At 36.3% G+C, this 15944-nt stretch overlaps 1 protein-coding gene across 1 annotated transcript in view; it reads right to left on the reverse strand.

The window, feature by feature from the left end:
* Positions 1 to 15944, reverse strand: part of PRKN (parkin RBR E3 ubiquitin protein ligase) — a 678920-nt gene that overhangs the window by 437429 nt on the left and 225547 nt on the right. The window contains exon 4 of the mRNA XM_014266682.3: positions 6283 to 6401. Within this exon, the coding sequence (XP_014122157.1) occupies positions 6283 to 6401 (119 nt within the window). The remainder of the gene's footprint in view (positions 1 to 6282; positions 6402 to 15944) is intronic.

Raw genomic sequence — 15944 nt, forward strand, 5'->3', positions numbered from 1 at the left:
AGAGAAAGAATAAAAATTGTTGTAAAATAATAATTTTCAGCCACCCAGAGTTGAGCTTTCTTATTTCTGTAAGTGCCATGGTATCTTAAACAGGACCCAAGAATATCTATTGGAGCAGCCTTCCCCAGGGTGTACCTGGATTTGGGAAAATTTAACATATCATCAAAGAAAAGAGAATTTTAAAATTTAGAATTATCGTGTTTGTAATTTTTTTTTTCCTAATATCCACGTTATTAAAAGCAATGAAGACACTTGATGAGCAATGGCAGAATAAGACCTGCAGATGCCCTGTGACCATCTTTAGGAAAGTTCCATCAGTAATTCCAAATTTTGAGTCAGCTCAGCACTAAATTTATTTAATGCTGATGCTGTGCACCAAGTCACTGCAAGCAGCGTGAGAACCATAAAGAGGAGTGGATGACACGAACTCCTTGTGCGAGAGGCAGTCCCAGCAGCTCATATTCAGCATCCCTGTTACCATCAGATCACTTCATAGGAGAAATTATTGCACAAGAGTACATTTTCCTGTGCATAAGATAGGGAGAAGATCAAAATATCCCTGATTTCTCTCTGGAATCCTGGCATGGCTAGGGTTGGCCTAAACAACAGAATAACTCATTGGTATTTAAGATTTTGCCTGCCTCTCAAAAAACACTGGTTCATTAGGAAAACAACATTAGGCTTACAATTTAGAGGGATGACTTAATACAGCTAATGAAGAAAGATTCCTGATTCTGTGGAAACCCCGGGAAAAATTGTTCCAAGAGCTTATTTTCTCTGGCCTAGTCTTCTCAAGGCAGCATTAACATCAGTGCCCAGTGGTGGCAATTTAGATGTCAGAATTGAGGCATTTTCCATTATTTATGCAGAAAGAAGCACATGTACCGAATACGTATAATTTCCTGTAAATGCTACTTCTGTCAGCCAAATGCAGGGAAATTAAGCTATTTTTGTACTTACACATTCATTAGCAGGAACCCAACAATAAATGGTGGTTTCAGGTTTGTTAGTTTGACCAAGGAGTCACACATTTACAGTGGTAACTTTTTTATGCACAGTATTCAATAGAAGCATTTTAACACATAGTGTTTGTCATGTGTAAGCTAGAATATATATCAAAAACATTTGTATCCTCCCAGAACACATGTAATTTTGGAGAGACAAATACCTAAGTTACCCATTCTCAAGAATTCAATCACATTTTTAATATCTTCCCAGCCTGTAAATGAGATCACACTTTTTCACATACACTTCTGTCGCTGTTTATTTCTCAGTTTACCTTTAAAGAACAAATTGATTTTTGTAATCCCTTTGCCATATTACCCCAGCAGTGTAACCATCAGAGGGGAGAAGCTGACTCAGCAGCAGTAAGGACTACATAATTTCAGAGGTGCTACTTGTCCCTTTTACTTTCAGTAAGCCTTGAGCAGATGCAGTGAACAGTGCTCTTTCCTTTCTCTGTTACTGAGGGAGGATGCAAGTAATTAATTCCAGGAAAAAAATGTGACTTCAAATGAGCAGTGGTGAAAGGTTATGCACTGTGAAATGGAGTTTTACAATGATATATTAAAAAAAAAAACAGAGATAAAAGGAAAACTGCTTTTTTTATTCTGTATTATTGTACAATAAGTTTATATTAATCAAAAAGAAAATACCTTATTAAAATAGCTTAAATGGAGATCGGAACTAAGAACTCAAAGCAAATTACTGTGCTACAGATCTTTCTCTTCCTAGGAAATATGAAAGTATCAAATTCCAAACACTGTACTATCATCTGTTAGGAAGACCACTAACACCATGTATGACTTGGTATTTATCAGTCTTAATAAAGTCACTGAAAGACACTCAGAAGACTTTTGTGCCAAACTGTGATGTACCACACAGCCAATGCTGACAAACCACCCAAATCACAAGCCTTTCATGGTTCCAGAGAAAAAAAAATTCAGTAAAAGTCCATTTCTTTGTTAGGTTTAAGATGAAAAGAGATGTGAGCAAGATCCTTAATTTGATAAATAATAGAAGAGCAGTTCTGTGGCAGACACAGTTAACAAAACCTGGGACATCAGGAGGCTCTTCTGGAGCACAGAGGGCAGGAACAGCAATGGGACAGTACACCCCAGATGTGCCCTAAGTGACAGAAACTAAATCTCATCTCAGCTGTAGGAGTTAGATCTGGATATAACTCCTCATGTCTGAAAAGATCTGACATAATGATGTGAATGCCTGCAAAGTGTAGAGGGGCAATGATAAACCCCTTTGGTGCTTGTGCTGGATGATACACTGAAAACTCAGAATTAACTAGCAAGGACACAAGAAGAAGAATGACCAAGTAGTGATGAGTCCCCACACCAGAAATGGGCTCACCATAGCACCTGTGCCTGAATAGGGGAGCCCCAAAGTCTATTTGTCACACCTCAATCCAGACTCTTACTCTGGTTGAATTCTGAATTATGACAGATACCAAATCAAAGGTTCCTGTCTTTTTTTACCAGGAGTCACACAGAGTAAGACAGGTTGGAAAAGTGTGGGTTTGTGTATAGCTTGGTGCATATAAGTTCTCAGAATTTAGCCTTCCATTCACAGATACACGTTTTTCTTTTCACTAGAGAACTAACACTGTGAATGTTAACATTGTTACAGCTCCGAAAGAAGGACTGCAAATCCGACTGCTCCAATCAGACCTTTTTGTGGGAGTTTTTGTTTGTTTGTTTATTTTGAATTTTCTGTTCCTTTGTTGATTGGTTTGTTGCTGAATTTTTTTGCTTTGTTATTGTGGGGTTGTTTTGGTTTTGTTGTTGTTGTTTTAGTTGTTATTTGCTTGTTTTTCTTTTCTGGAAAGAGGAATGCACTAATTTTCTGAAAGGCTACTAAAGTTTTCAAGCTATATGAAAAAGCTTCCTGGTAGGCCTGTAGGTGGCCTACACAAGACTCCCACACACCAATCTTTACAGATATCTTTTGTGCTTGATTAATTAGAAAAACTAGGGAGATGCGATATTTTTACAGTGATGTTTTCTTATCATTAAATTAACCTCCATGCATCTCCCATAAAGCATCAGGGCATGAAATTTTTGTGAAGTTCCAGGCAAGTGCCAACTGTAAAATGACAAATGTAATATTTAGATGGTGTCTGCAGTAAAAATAAAAAACCAGTAATCTGTTTAATTTCATAGAAATATTGCATCATAAATCTAATCTGAGCATCACATATTAAAATAATGCTATGCAAATAGCCATGACTGCTAAATATGGTTTTAGAATAAGACTACTTAATGGAAAAAGTAATATGTTAAATGTCAGCCCACACACCATGAAAAAAGAAAGCTCAATTTAATCAGGCTGGTCATTTGTATCTTAGGTAGTCAAAGGATTAGCATGTAGAGTAAGTGAAGGCTGCACGAGGCTTTGTGCAGGTTTTACACAGGTATTCACTTTCATCTCAATAAAAGATTTAGTGTAACAAATGTTGGCTTACAGAGTGCTTTGGTGCTTATGGCACAAAGAGCTTCTGTGCTTCTGAGCACAAAAGAAACTTGCTGTGTTGCCATGTAAAGGTCAGGCACAGTTTTCCAAGACTGGGGGGAAAAAAGAGAACTAAATAAAGAAGTGGCTTTTCTGACAGATCTGTAGTATAGTGGTACAGACAAGTGTTTTTAATAGTTTGTTTATGTCAACTTTATTTTGACTAATTTCTCTATAAAATGAGAGAAATTAGTCAACTCTCAACTGTAGCACCAGTAGAGAGAATACCTATTGGTAATCACTGGTACAGCCCTGTGGGATTGGAGAGGAAAGACAGAAGGTTTGGAGTAATATTCTAATCTGAACTTTTTTAACCTTTTCAGCAGACTTTGCCCATTGTAGACTGCAATGCATCGAAGAAAGCAGGACTAATACAGCTCACTTGCTGTGAGAGACACACTTTTGCCTGGCCTTAACACAGAGTGGTCTCTATACAGTAAGAAATAAGTCTTAGTACATATTTGAAGCCATTCCAAGTGGAATTGTTTTCTATCTCCTTGGAAAGTGGAGCAGAAAAGAAGGTAGGGCAGGCACATGCAAAATCTGCACCTACTCTTTATAACCACAGGACTGAGATAGATGCTGTGTGTTTGTAAAACAAACTGACTTGCATAGCACATTCATGACATTAGGAGTGCCCATATTGCAAACACTGCACTTTGGAAGCCCACAGGACTGCCAGCCCAAGCTGCAGGAACAGCATTCTCACTGTTCCTAACTACTGTGCTCTGCTTCAATTCAAGAGGAAAAGAATGATAACAGATTCTCTCTGCTTTGTGGAGAAAGTAACAAGAATCTCAAGTGCAAATTATTTTCACAGCCAAGCATTATTTTAAAACCAAAACAGAATAAAATTATCATTTTAACTTTCCAGAAGATATCTGCCTTTCCTCTTTTGTACTTTTGTGCTGAAGTATCTTATCAAATCCTCAAAAAGCTGGGATTTTTTGCATCAATCTTGAAAATTGAAACAGCTTCCACTACAAGTTTCCAGCCACTTTCTTTTCATATGTACTGTAAAATATGCTAACAGAAAGAAGAAGCAGCTGTAATCTGCTCATTCAATTGAATTTATCAGCCTGCATATATTTATTGTGTCATTGAACCCATATTTGCCAAAAGAATGTAGACCCACATACATTCCAGGCAATCAGAAGTTATTTATAGGTGTACACTACTGAAACTTCTTGTAATAGCATTTCCACCATGGATTTATGAGGAATTCCTGGGAGACGATGCAGGGTTGATGTTTTGTGGGGTTTTTTTAGTCCCCCAAACCAAGAACAGTCTAGATTCTGTAAAAGCTGAAAAGTTTGGAAATGTATTTAGGTTTATTTAATACAAGGAATGCAATGATCCCAAATCAAACAGGACAGATGTGAAAGTCTTCATTTCCAGAAGTGGACATGCTGAAGGAAGCCTCTGAGTCTAGCAAAGGACTCATATTGTGTGATGTCAATGGAATCTGTAAGATTCAGACTCATCTAGTGACAAAAGCAATGCCTTTCAGCAGCACTGACTTCATGTATGCAAGCTGAATACAATATTTTCTGTGTTTTCATCCATTGGAAATGTACATTAATACTGTTTTCTCTTGTGTCCTGATTTATATATGATTCAAGCCTAGGCTAATCACCAATATTTGAATACAAATTTTGAAAGAAAAAGAATCCCCTTAGATGTGTTCATCTGGAACACCAAAAAATGCAGCACTTTGAAGCCTCTAAAATAAATCAGAGATAGTTAGTTAATTCAGGAATAGCACACAAAGCTTGAAGGGCATTGTAGTTGTGGCTTTTTGAATTAGATGTGTATAAGTATGGTATGGTTTATTCTTTTCAAGGAGAATATAAAACCTGGGGTTTCAATTGCTGTTTTTTTACAGTGCTATTACATGTAAAGGCATTGAAGTACCGCGCTACATTGAGAACATAAAGCTGAAACTTTAAACCACAGCAAAAGACAAATTTAAACACTTGAACATGGGCTGAATATGAAAGTTCCTTATAACCAAGCTACATGGTATGGATCAGCCCTCTTCAAGACCTAAGCCTCTCCCACAACAAACCTGGTTGACTAATCTGATTTAGGAGAGAGGAAGAACTCTCATTCAACAGTAACACAACCAGTGAAATTTAGCAGCATTCAGATAGAAGAAAAAAACCCTTCAAACCTTTACACAACTGCACATTCAACTCACTCCCCAACACTCTCTCATTTTAGGGTGCAAACCAAACTTGAGAGATCTCTTACTAGTTTTCTGTCCAAGAACAATAATTTTTCCTTGACTTTACTGCAACAGGGCTGGAAGGATTAATATTCTCAACTACACATCTATTCAAAAACTTCTGGCTTCAGCCCATAATGATCACAACATAGATCTGAATTCAGGTGTTTCTGAGGCCTTAACAACAGCTCCAAGGTTTGAATAAACATCTGTCATCCCATCCTTTTAGCACATATGCAGTTGCATAGATTGTACATACAATCAGGTTAATCACCAGTCCTTTAAATAAAGAGTTAAGTGTGTCTTTCAAGGACTGCAGCTCTAGTCTGCACCATGTTCCTTGTATATGCACCAAATAATAGAAACAAGTGAGTGAAATTTTCAACATCCTTTGAACTATTCTTCTCAGCTATAAACAGCAAGAAAAAAAAATAAGACTACATATATACATAGCCATATGTATGCAAATAGAAAAGACTAAATATGTCATCTCCATATACCCCAAAACCTTGAAACAAATCCAAAAATCTTACCCTTGCCAACGTCAGGGTTCCTTGTTTACATACACTGCAGCGGACCCTCAGTTTTCCAGGCTTCACAGCTTGGCAGAAATTTTTGCAAAAAACATAAAAACTGTTGTAACTTGCTGCACCTGTCAAGAGGAAAAACAAACAGGAAAAAACCCACTTTTGATGTAGACTGAAAATCAGCAGCAAACTGTCATGAAAGCTTTATGTTTTACTCGATAAGTGATAACATAAATTTCATTTCTGAAGAGAGCTTTGCGATCATCTTTTCTTGCCTGGTCTAGTTCCTAACACCTTCCAGTAACTCCTGCTTGTCAATCAATAAGTACAGGTGAACTACACTATAACTCCTTGAAAATGCATCCAGAGCTTATCACTGATCAGCACCAAGTGAAATCTTTGGCAAGTGATGTATGAGATTAATTACCCCGACCCTCCATAATTTGCATCTCGCTTCTACTCTAAAATTGTCTAGCTGCAATTTTTATGAGGTCAAATTGCATGAAAATTTCTTTAGATGAAGTTTGAAAGATGAGTTTGACTGATATCACAACAAGAAAACAATTTAGCAAATTTACTTCTACTCATGGAAGACTGGAAGCCAGTTCTTTATTCTTTCTGGCAGCCTTATAACCTAGCAAAGTTTGCAAACTGCTGCCAAGATATTAGGCCAAGTAAATTTTCAAGGAAAATGAAATGAAACGCATTCTGTTCTGCAAAACTATGGAACAGAATGTGATATGCAGAGAATTGTCAAAGCCCAGGGCAATGCTAATGAATTTGATTTCACAGGCAATGCTGATCACTGTTTGAATGAAACACTTTTTAGAACAGTTATGGATATTCCTTACAAAATGTTGGAATATCTCTGGCATGGTTTTAATCTAGACTGGACATCTCCAAGGTCAGACACTCAAGGTTATCATCAGAAATTGAAATCAGACCAGAATAAAGTTTCAAACAAAAATTTCTCAATTTTAAGAGAAGATTTCATCCATTATCAGCAGTGAACTTCAGAATCACTAGCAAACCCTTAGAGATGAAAATTTTTTTACGGTCGTTCTCCCTATTCTCTTATTTCTCCCTGCATTCATCAGAAATATATGCTTTATGTACATGTGAACCTTAGCACATCACAACATTAAATATGACCTGGAATAATATTTTTAAACATGGCTGACTTCCTTTATTTTTACATATCCTTTACACATTAAAGGGTCAGAACCTGCGTTCTGCCAATGCAAAATGTCAATCAATTACATTTTATACCTATTCATGGCTGTCCTGATTTAAATGTGCTTGAATATGATATAAATGTAACTCAAATATGATTTCAGTAACTAAGACTCAACCTCAGAGCACTCTGTCATACCAAAAAATCCTTTTTTTTAAGAAAAGTATGCAGATGTCTACAAAGAAGATGTGCACTGTTGAAAAAGATATTTTAACACTTCAATTTTTCAGAAACATTAGCTTCATAACAGTATATCAGTGATTAACTGAAAACTAATTTTGGTCAACTGATCTATCAAGTGTTTTCACTATGCTTCCTTCGAAAGTATTAACCACCATGGCAGGACATAAAGTACTACAGAATTTAAATGGAATTCAGTTTTTGTGGAAAATGACACATACCCATATATTCACACACCTACACACTTTTCATACGAATAACTCAAAAGGCTGAGAGCACACTTCTAAAATCAGTCTAAAACACAGTTCTGGAATTAAAACAGTTAAAGGAAAAAGGTTTATGCTGAGCTATTTAATATATGATTTGATGTTGTGAAACGTAATATGACAAAGTTTTGGACAACTGGACATCCATTCATTTGTACTTTGCTGGAGGCTCTCATTACTGGAACTGAGAGCATTTCTGGATTAGACTTGATTTGAGCTAAAATTCACATCATTTCACATCAAAAATCTAAACTATGGTATTGCATATGAGAAGGAGGACACTTGCAAGTGACCTAATTTTACTTTTGGCAGTTCCTCTATGCAGGACCAGCAGATCAATCAATAAGAGTAAAAGGCCAGTGCCTTTAGCACAATTCAAAGCGAAGAAAGCAGGAATGTTATTGCTAGTAGAGGTCCACAATAATCAAGATGATTTCAGCCACTTATTCCTGACTTGGTCTCAACAGAAAGTGAGACCAGAGCCTGTTATCTATTCTGTTATCACCAGTCCTCTCCCATTGTTCCAATTTCCTATGTGAGCTGTCTAATGGGACTACTGAACTGCTGCTTCTATTCACACTCATCTTGAGTAATTCCGTGACACCAGTGCTCACTGTCCCGTTCATTCCTACACTCCAAACTGATTCCTGGTGTGACTGTAATGAAATCCTTCCAGTTAAACAGAGCCATCTTATGAGTACATGAGCCCTTACAGCATAAAATAATTTGTTAATTGGCTGATGCCTTTCCTGATCCAGTCCTCCATTCCCTGCTGTCTTGTGTCCCTGTCTCATTTTTTTGCCAAGGATTAAAATTTATTTCAAGGATTAAAACACTTGAGGCAGGAAGCATGCTCTCTGTCTGCTTTGTGTTCTAAGCTCATTCCATCTGGACCAAAAGATAAAATTATTTTATTGATAATAGTCTGCAAAATATTCATGGGATAGTATGGCATAAATCAGCATGACTGAATACTGCAGTAAAAAATAGTAGTCATAGGAGAGGCCTAAAATGAGACATATTGCTGATTTACTAGAGGATAAATCTTATGCATTAGCTTGATATTTGCTCTGTGCAAAAATAGACCACATTAGCTCAATATTCATTTTTCTTAGCACTTTCAATTTTGTTTTCAGTTTTCATGAATATAAAAAGTCCCCCCAAACACATTCCCTGCGCACAAATTTGAAACACAAGAAACAAATTTATAATATAATGGGTTGGAGCAGTTAAGCAGCACAGATCTATTCAGAGACACAGAATAACTTCAGAAATATCTGCAATAGCAAGGAAGCTGGAAAGGCACAATGTGATAAGAGGAATGCACTGATTTTAGAAGGAATGCGTTAAGTGGAGATTTTCACTGACCATTTTATGCAGATGTGCTGATCACATTCTCACAAAGTGCAGTTACATCATTAGGTGCAGGTCCTGAGCAGCATCAGCAGGCGAAACAAAGACTTAATTAAAAACGCAAATGCTGTAAGTCTGCTTACAGTACAACACTGATGGCCAGCATTAAGCTCTTTACTGACTATATTACCATGGCCCTTGGCTGAGACTTCATCCCCTTGGACCCCTTTTCAAAGAGAAACTGAAAGACACAGGAACAAGGAAATCTGTCTTATGCACCAGCTCTGACACATCAATATTAATAAAGAATGTAATTATGGCACAGTGCCAGTAAGCACTAAAATTGCTGCAGAACTAACCACACAAGTAAATGTATGAGGCACACACCTTTTGGGTGTACACCTTTAGTGAGAATTGGGAAAACAATCTCTATTTTGCAGTTTTCACTTCCAAATATCATATAAAGCCACTTATTACAAGCTAGTTTTAGGTAAATGCTTCATGGTTTTCTCTATGGAGTTAATTTAATTAAGTTGTCTTTACAGGCAAAAAAAAAAAGAGAGAGAAAAAGTTAGGATGATATGAATACAAGAGGCCCCTCATTTATGATCTGTGTCAGGACCTGTCCTCTCACCCCAATGAGACACCCTCTCTCTTTTCTACCTCTTCAAAGATAATTTCCTCACAAATATCATACCACCAAAAAAAAGTCTTAAAACTCTTTCCCCTTTTAGCATTTTATATAAAAAGAATAAGTAGCTTTCTCTGATATGTATCCCAGTGTTTTTATACTGTCTCCCCATTTAGGTTTTTAAGATCCTTAGGACCTGAATTACCTCCTCATTTCTGTGTTGTTAATGATGACCATGCACAGGGAGCTTTGTACATGTTAGTGATAGCACAGACCAATTATTTCGATATGCATGACTAGTTAATGAAAAAACATTAGTCATAATGACTATAGATTTGATCCTGAAATCTCTAATCAGTCAAAACACCCATTATCATCTCTATGACTGTTTAAGTGAATAAAATCTAAATAGGGATATTAGTAGCTGAAAACCTGCTGTTCTCATTTGAACTGCATTTTCATATAGATTATACTGATTACTGAGTCTTTCCTATAATCACCTGTTTAAAACAGGACACAGCTATCTTTCAACAGATTGAAAACTACATAAAGTTAGCATTGTTTCAGACTCCATTATATTTACATTTAGACTAGTTGCAATTTGTAAAATATAGACTGACTGTCAGAGACCTCAGACTATTTTAGCAATTTGCACCTACATAATGAAAAATACACAGTTAGAAAAGAAAGAAAATAAGTATTCCTCCAACTGTTTTCACTTTAAGGACTTTGTTTGATTCAACACAGTAGGAGGAAAAATGTCTGAAATACAAACCCGGAAGATTCCAACTAGTGAAAATTTCCACATAAAGCTAAGTTTAAAAAAAAATAATGTAGATTTCATTTCTGGACCCAAAGAAAGAGAAATTACTTACAAGATCTCATTTATTTTGCAAAAATACAACTGGTATGTTCTGTCTTTAACTTTTGTCCTTTAACCAATTCTCTTTATCTGCAAAGACATCACAGACCACGTAGCTTTCCTCTCCAGACCCATGTATGTGGATGCACACATTTATAAATTTTTCTACCTGTTCTAGATTATACCTATTCTTTATGATGACTTTCTAATTTATAACATGAAAATGGTATTTATTTAACAGATAGATTTATCTAACCTGGTTGTGATATATTACAGTGAGAAAAATTGACACTTTTATGGTTTGATTCAATTAATCTTAAAGTAGATATAAGAGCATACAACCATGTCAGATAAATTGTGTCTAAAAGGGTCTGTTTCTCTTTTCTGGGGATTTAGAACTACAAGGTGTGGTAGAAATATCTACTTTGCAAACCTCTAAAATTAGGGAAGAAGAACCCCACATGGCGATGCCATGCAAAAGAACTCATGACTAAGAGCTGAAGAATGATAACAATATGAAATAGAATAAATTAAAAAAACCCCAATAAGCCAACCACAACTCTTTCTTGATACTCAAACAGGACTTGCAGAATGTCTATGGATCTCAGGTAATTAAAGTATGTGGAATACACAGCTATTCAGAATAAAAGAAATGGTCTTGTCACTGTTACAAGGACTAAAAAATTAAGAAGAGTTGAAATTTGGCTGAAGAGGGTATAATGTCTAAGAAGTGGAGTATCAGAAGTTACTTGACAAAGACAATGGGGTACACTTATTTTTTTAATGCTTTTTCAGTGAAAAATTCAGTGTGAGAAAAAACAACCAGGAGACATCTATGAATTTTAAAAATGCAAAAAGCACAGCATTTGATCTATCTGGAATTACTGAAATTTAGGACATTATTATATTAGGATTTCTCTTCCAATCATTATCATGAAAGAATCATCTGTTTCACATTTCTGAGTCCCAGTATAATTTACCTCCACTTTCTTTTATATTTCACCCACATCCCTCATTATCTTTTTACCCATCTTACTTCTGTAATTACCTTTTCCCTGTCTCATTCCCTTTCTTGACCTCTATATAAGGTCATCTTTCTCTTACCTCTCACAATATATCTTCCTCTCCTTCAGCTTTCTCTCTGATTTTCAGACAAAGGAGCAAAATTCAACATTATTGCTCATATTAACAATAAAGAGTGAAGGATTCAAAAAGAGGAAAAAATAAAAGCCACCAAAACCCAATTGTGATGATTCTGCCAGACAGCAAAACATGGAATTAAAAAAACCCAAAACAAAACAACACACCAGAAATTTCATGAAACTGCTGAAAGCTGGGCAAACAATACATGGGAGAAAAACAGTGCTACAGCAACTAAGTGTTCAAGACTTACGAGTGTCAAAAGGTCTCCTATAAAATGTACTTCTTGTGCATAAGGAAACCACTATGCAGCAATCATAATATTCCCACAAATCTCCACTTGAGCTGTTTTTTACATCCTTGAAGGGACCCAGTGTGACCTGTGGTGATGAGAGCTGGCTAGGCCTGGTTTATTTGCAGTTGAAGGCAGCGACTTCTCAGTTTAAGCCTAAGCATATGAAGAGAAGTGAAGATGCTCCAGAAATCTGCCTGGGTTGCACAGATCATGCAGTGCAGGCTTCAGTATGAGCAGCAGGCCCAGCCGATCACAGATTCAGCAAATAAACTAAGAAATGTTTAAAAATTAAACCAGTGGTCACCAAGAAAGTCCATAAGGACAAGGCTGGTCCCACGTCAGGCCAGAAAAACAAGAATATACAAGATAAACATCCAGACACAGCACACTTATAAACACAGCCCAATGATGCAAAAAGGAAAGGACCTGAGCCTAAATGTAACTCCTGGGCCAGTGAGCTCACTGAGGATGTGTGAGGTAAAAACCTTTGACAAGGCTTCCAGCAGCTCTTTCTCACACAGCCCTTTTAATAAAAGTCTGACCCAATTTACACAACTGCACATTTCACAACTGGCCTTTGACACAACTAGCTAAACGCCCATGCAGTGAGGGAGGCTGAAGAAGTCAAAATAATGGCTATTCCTACTGACTTGCTTCTCTGAATTAGCTCCCTAATTGCTTCCCGTGTCCCAAAAACCACAGCTCTACTCAACTACAATTACAACTCAATTATTTACAACTACGAAAGGCTGGAAACCAGCAGCAACATTCTTGCTGTTAGCTGTGTTACAGTCTGCCACCCCAAATCATTATATTCAGGAAAAGTTTGTTTTTCAGAGCACCCAAGGATCACATAATGAGGTAGCAAGGCTTATATGGAAGGCAATTGATTTATTCAAGGTACTAAAACTTTATCCTTGGGAGTGGTCAAGGCCTTCTTGGATGGGGCTTGGACCAACTTTGGTGGAAGGTATCACTGCTCATGGAAGGCAATTGGAACTAGATGATTTCTACGGATCTTTCCAACCCACATAATTCTATGATTCTGTGATAAAAAACCCCTTTCTCAGCAATTTTAAAATATAAATTATATTGTTACTGGATGAAATGCAAAATTCTCTTGTGTTCTAATACATAGTTAAAATACAGGAGGTAAATTTCAGGAATAAATGATCAGTTTTCACAATACAGTCCCCCAAAAAATTGTTCCAGGACTTGAGTATTCACCATCAGAAAAACAGAAATGAACAGTGAAGTGACAAAGTTTGCTAGTGATACGATTTTTTTCAGGGTAGTAAAAATTAGGACCAACCAGATAAACCGCATTTTTTCTGGCCAACCAGAAAAAACACTCAGCAGGATGCTGAGTGACAGTAAAATGAAAAATTAAATTCCTTGTAGATAAATGTGAGGTGATATACATAGGAAAAATAATTTTAGCCAAAAAGTGATAGTTTTGGCTAGTTATTATCACACAAAAACGGGAACTTGGGGGTATAATAGCTAGTTGTATGAAAATGTCAGCTCAATGCTCAGTAGCAATCAAAAAAGTAAATTGAGTGCTAGGAATTACTGAGAGGAATTGAGAAGGAAACCCAACCAAACAAAAAAAAAAAAAAAAAAATCCCAGAAAACAATGCTGTACAAAATCTCTAAAAATCCATTATGAGCTCCATTTTCAGTAGCATGTGCAATTCTATCTTGCTTTGCATTCATAAATTCCACAGATACATCTCTCACAGGGCTGTCCATTAACATACTAAAAAACTTGTTAGTGGTTTTATTCTTGACATTTCAGTGTGTCACAAAACATTGCACAATTAACAGTGTACCACAGAAACTGCCATTTCAAATGATCTGTAATATTTTTTTTCATCTTCAATGCCCTGCATGTCAGGCTCCACACTCTGAAGGTTCCACAGAACTAAAATTTTAATGACAATTTATTTAGAAACAAAGGAGAGAAGGAAAATGGCTCAGGAAAGATGTATATATAACTTAGTTGATATAATGTTTTTCAATGAAGACAGAAAATATCACTACCAGCACTTTTAAAACTGAACTATTTAGTTTCTGAAATGTGTTATTTAATGATATAAGTAACTTATTTCAATAAAAGTAATATTATGAGGAAGTTCCTTAGCTGGTTTTACATTAGAAAAGTTATATATTGGCAATCATTCTCTTAAAGTCTTGTCCAGAAAAATGGAAAAGATTGAGTGAAAATGGCACTTTACCATGCTCTCTTGTCTCAACATAATTGCATGGTTTGCATCACTTTTATATAATGCAATTCCAGAACTATACTGTAAGGAATAGGAATGATTCTAAGAAAAAGGTCAGCTTAGAATTTAACATACTCTGTTCGCATATACTCTAAACTGGAATGTTGGATATGCAGAAACACTCTTTTGCATTTAGAAGACAGTTTTGAAAATACAAACCTAAGTCAAGAAGTTTCTTTATCTCTTTAAACCATTGACCAAAAGGGTCTGAGAAGAAGGGATACAGTTTTTCCAGGCTATTAAAATCAGCCTAGGTAATTAAGCAATGAGCAGTAAACACGAACTTTTTAAAGCAATTCGGTTGTGACGCATGCTATGAGCTAACTTCCTTCTGTAGAGGAAGAAAAACATGGAATTAAGTTTTTCAGGAAAAGAGAGAAAGACAGACAAAGGGAAGGGCAGAATGCACTCTAAGCTCAGAGCTTAAATGTCAAAGCACCTCTAGCTCTGCATTAACTAACAGAATTCCCCCTCCACAGATTAGCTGAAAGGCAGCAAGATTCATTTCATTAAAGTTAAATGTGCAGAAAATGGAATCATAGTAATCCTCACTGACATGTTTACACGTACAGTCTGCTGAACATCTTTGTCTGTTATTTGATAAGAAGCATTGAAATAGTCTCAGACTTTGAAACAGTGATACCAACTAATCTTATCCTTGCAACTCTTACAGATGCCTCAACACATCTAAAAATTTCTCACAGAGAGGTGGTGGTACCTATGGTGTAGTGACCCCCCTCTTGCTATGCCAAGATGCATAATTCTACAGAGGAAAGCTTTGAGCTTCAGCTCATGACCTTTTCCCACTTCACTTTGGAGAGACCTTTTGGGGTGGCTGCAGCCAGATAAACCTGTTGGCGTGATCATTTTCATAAACAACAGGAAAACTAACTTTATTATCCAGAAGGAATCAAACAGCTTCCCTATCAGAATGAATTAAGCTAATATTGAAGTTTCTAAGTAGATATGTGCCACTTTAACTCTTAATTACCCCTTTCTCCTTTAATGCAAAGCTATGATGAAGTGAGAATGCAGTAATTTGTTGGCCCCGTGAGCCTTCTCAGTAAGAGATATTATCAATATACCTATGGTTCATTCACCATGTCGTTTCATCAGTTATTATACGTGTTATCTATTATATGTTTATACATATTATTATATGTGTATATAATACACACACACATATATATATACATACATATATGTATGTATAATATATACACATACATATATATTACATGTTTTATACTATATGTGCAGTGTCTTCAAATGTGACATCAGTATGAAATGTTCATTGCACTTTAGAGACTAGATCGCATAGCAATTCTCTGCTGGATTAATTTTAACCAAGTCCTGCTATCATTCTTCAACCTGTCAGTTTGTGAAACCACTCTCTGCCCCACGTTAGCTTTCCTACCACAT

The sequence above is a fragment of the Zonotrichia albicollis genome, chromosome 3 (assembly GCF_047830755.1).
Source record: "Zonotrichia albicollis isolate bZonAlb1 chromosome 3, bZonAlb1.hap1, whole genome shotgun sequence".
In the NCBI taxonomy this organism is placed as follows: domain Eukaryota; kingdom Metazoa; phylum Chordata; class Aves; order Passeriformes; family Passerellidae; genus Zonotrichia; species Zonotrichia albicollis.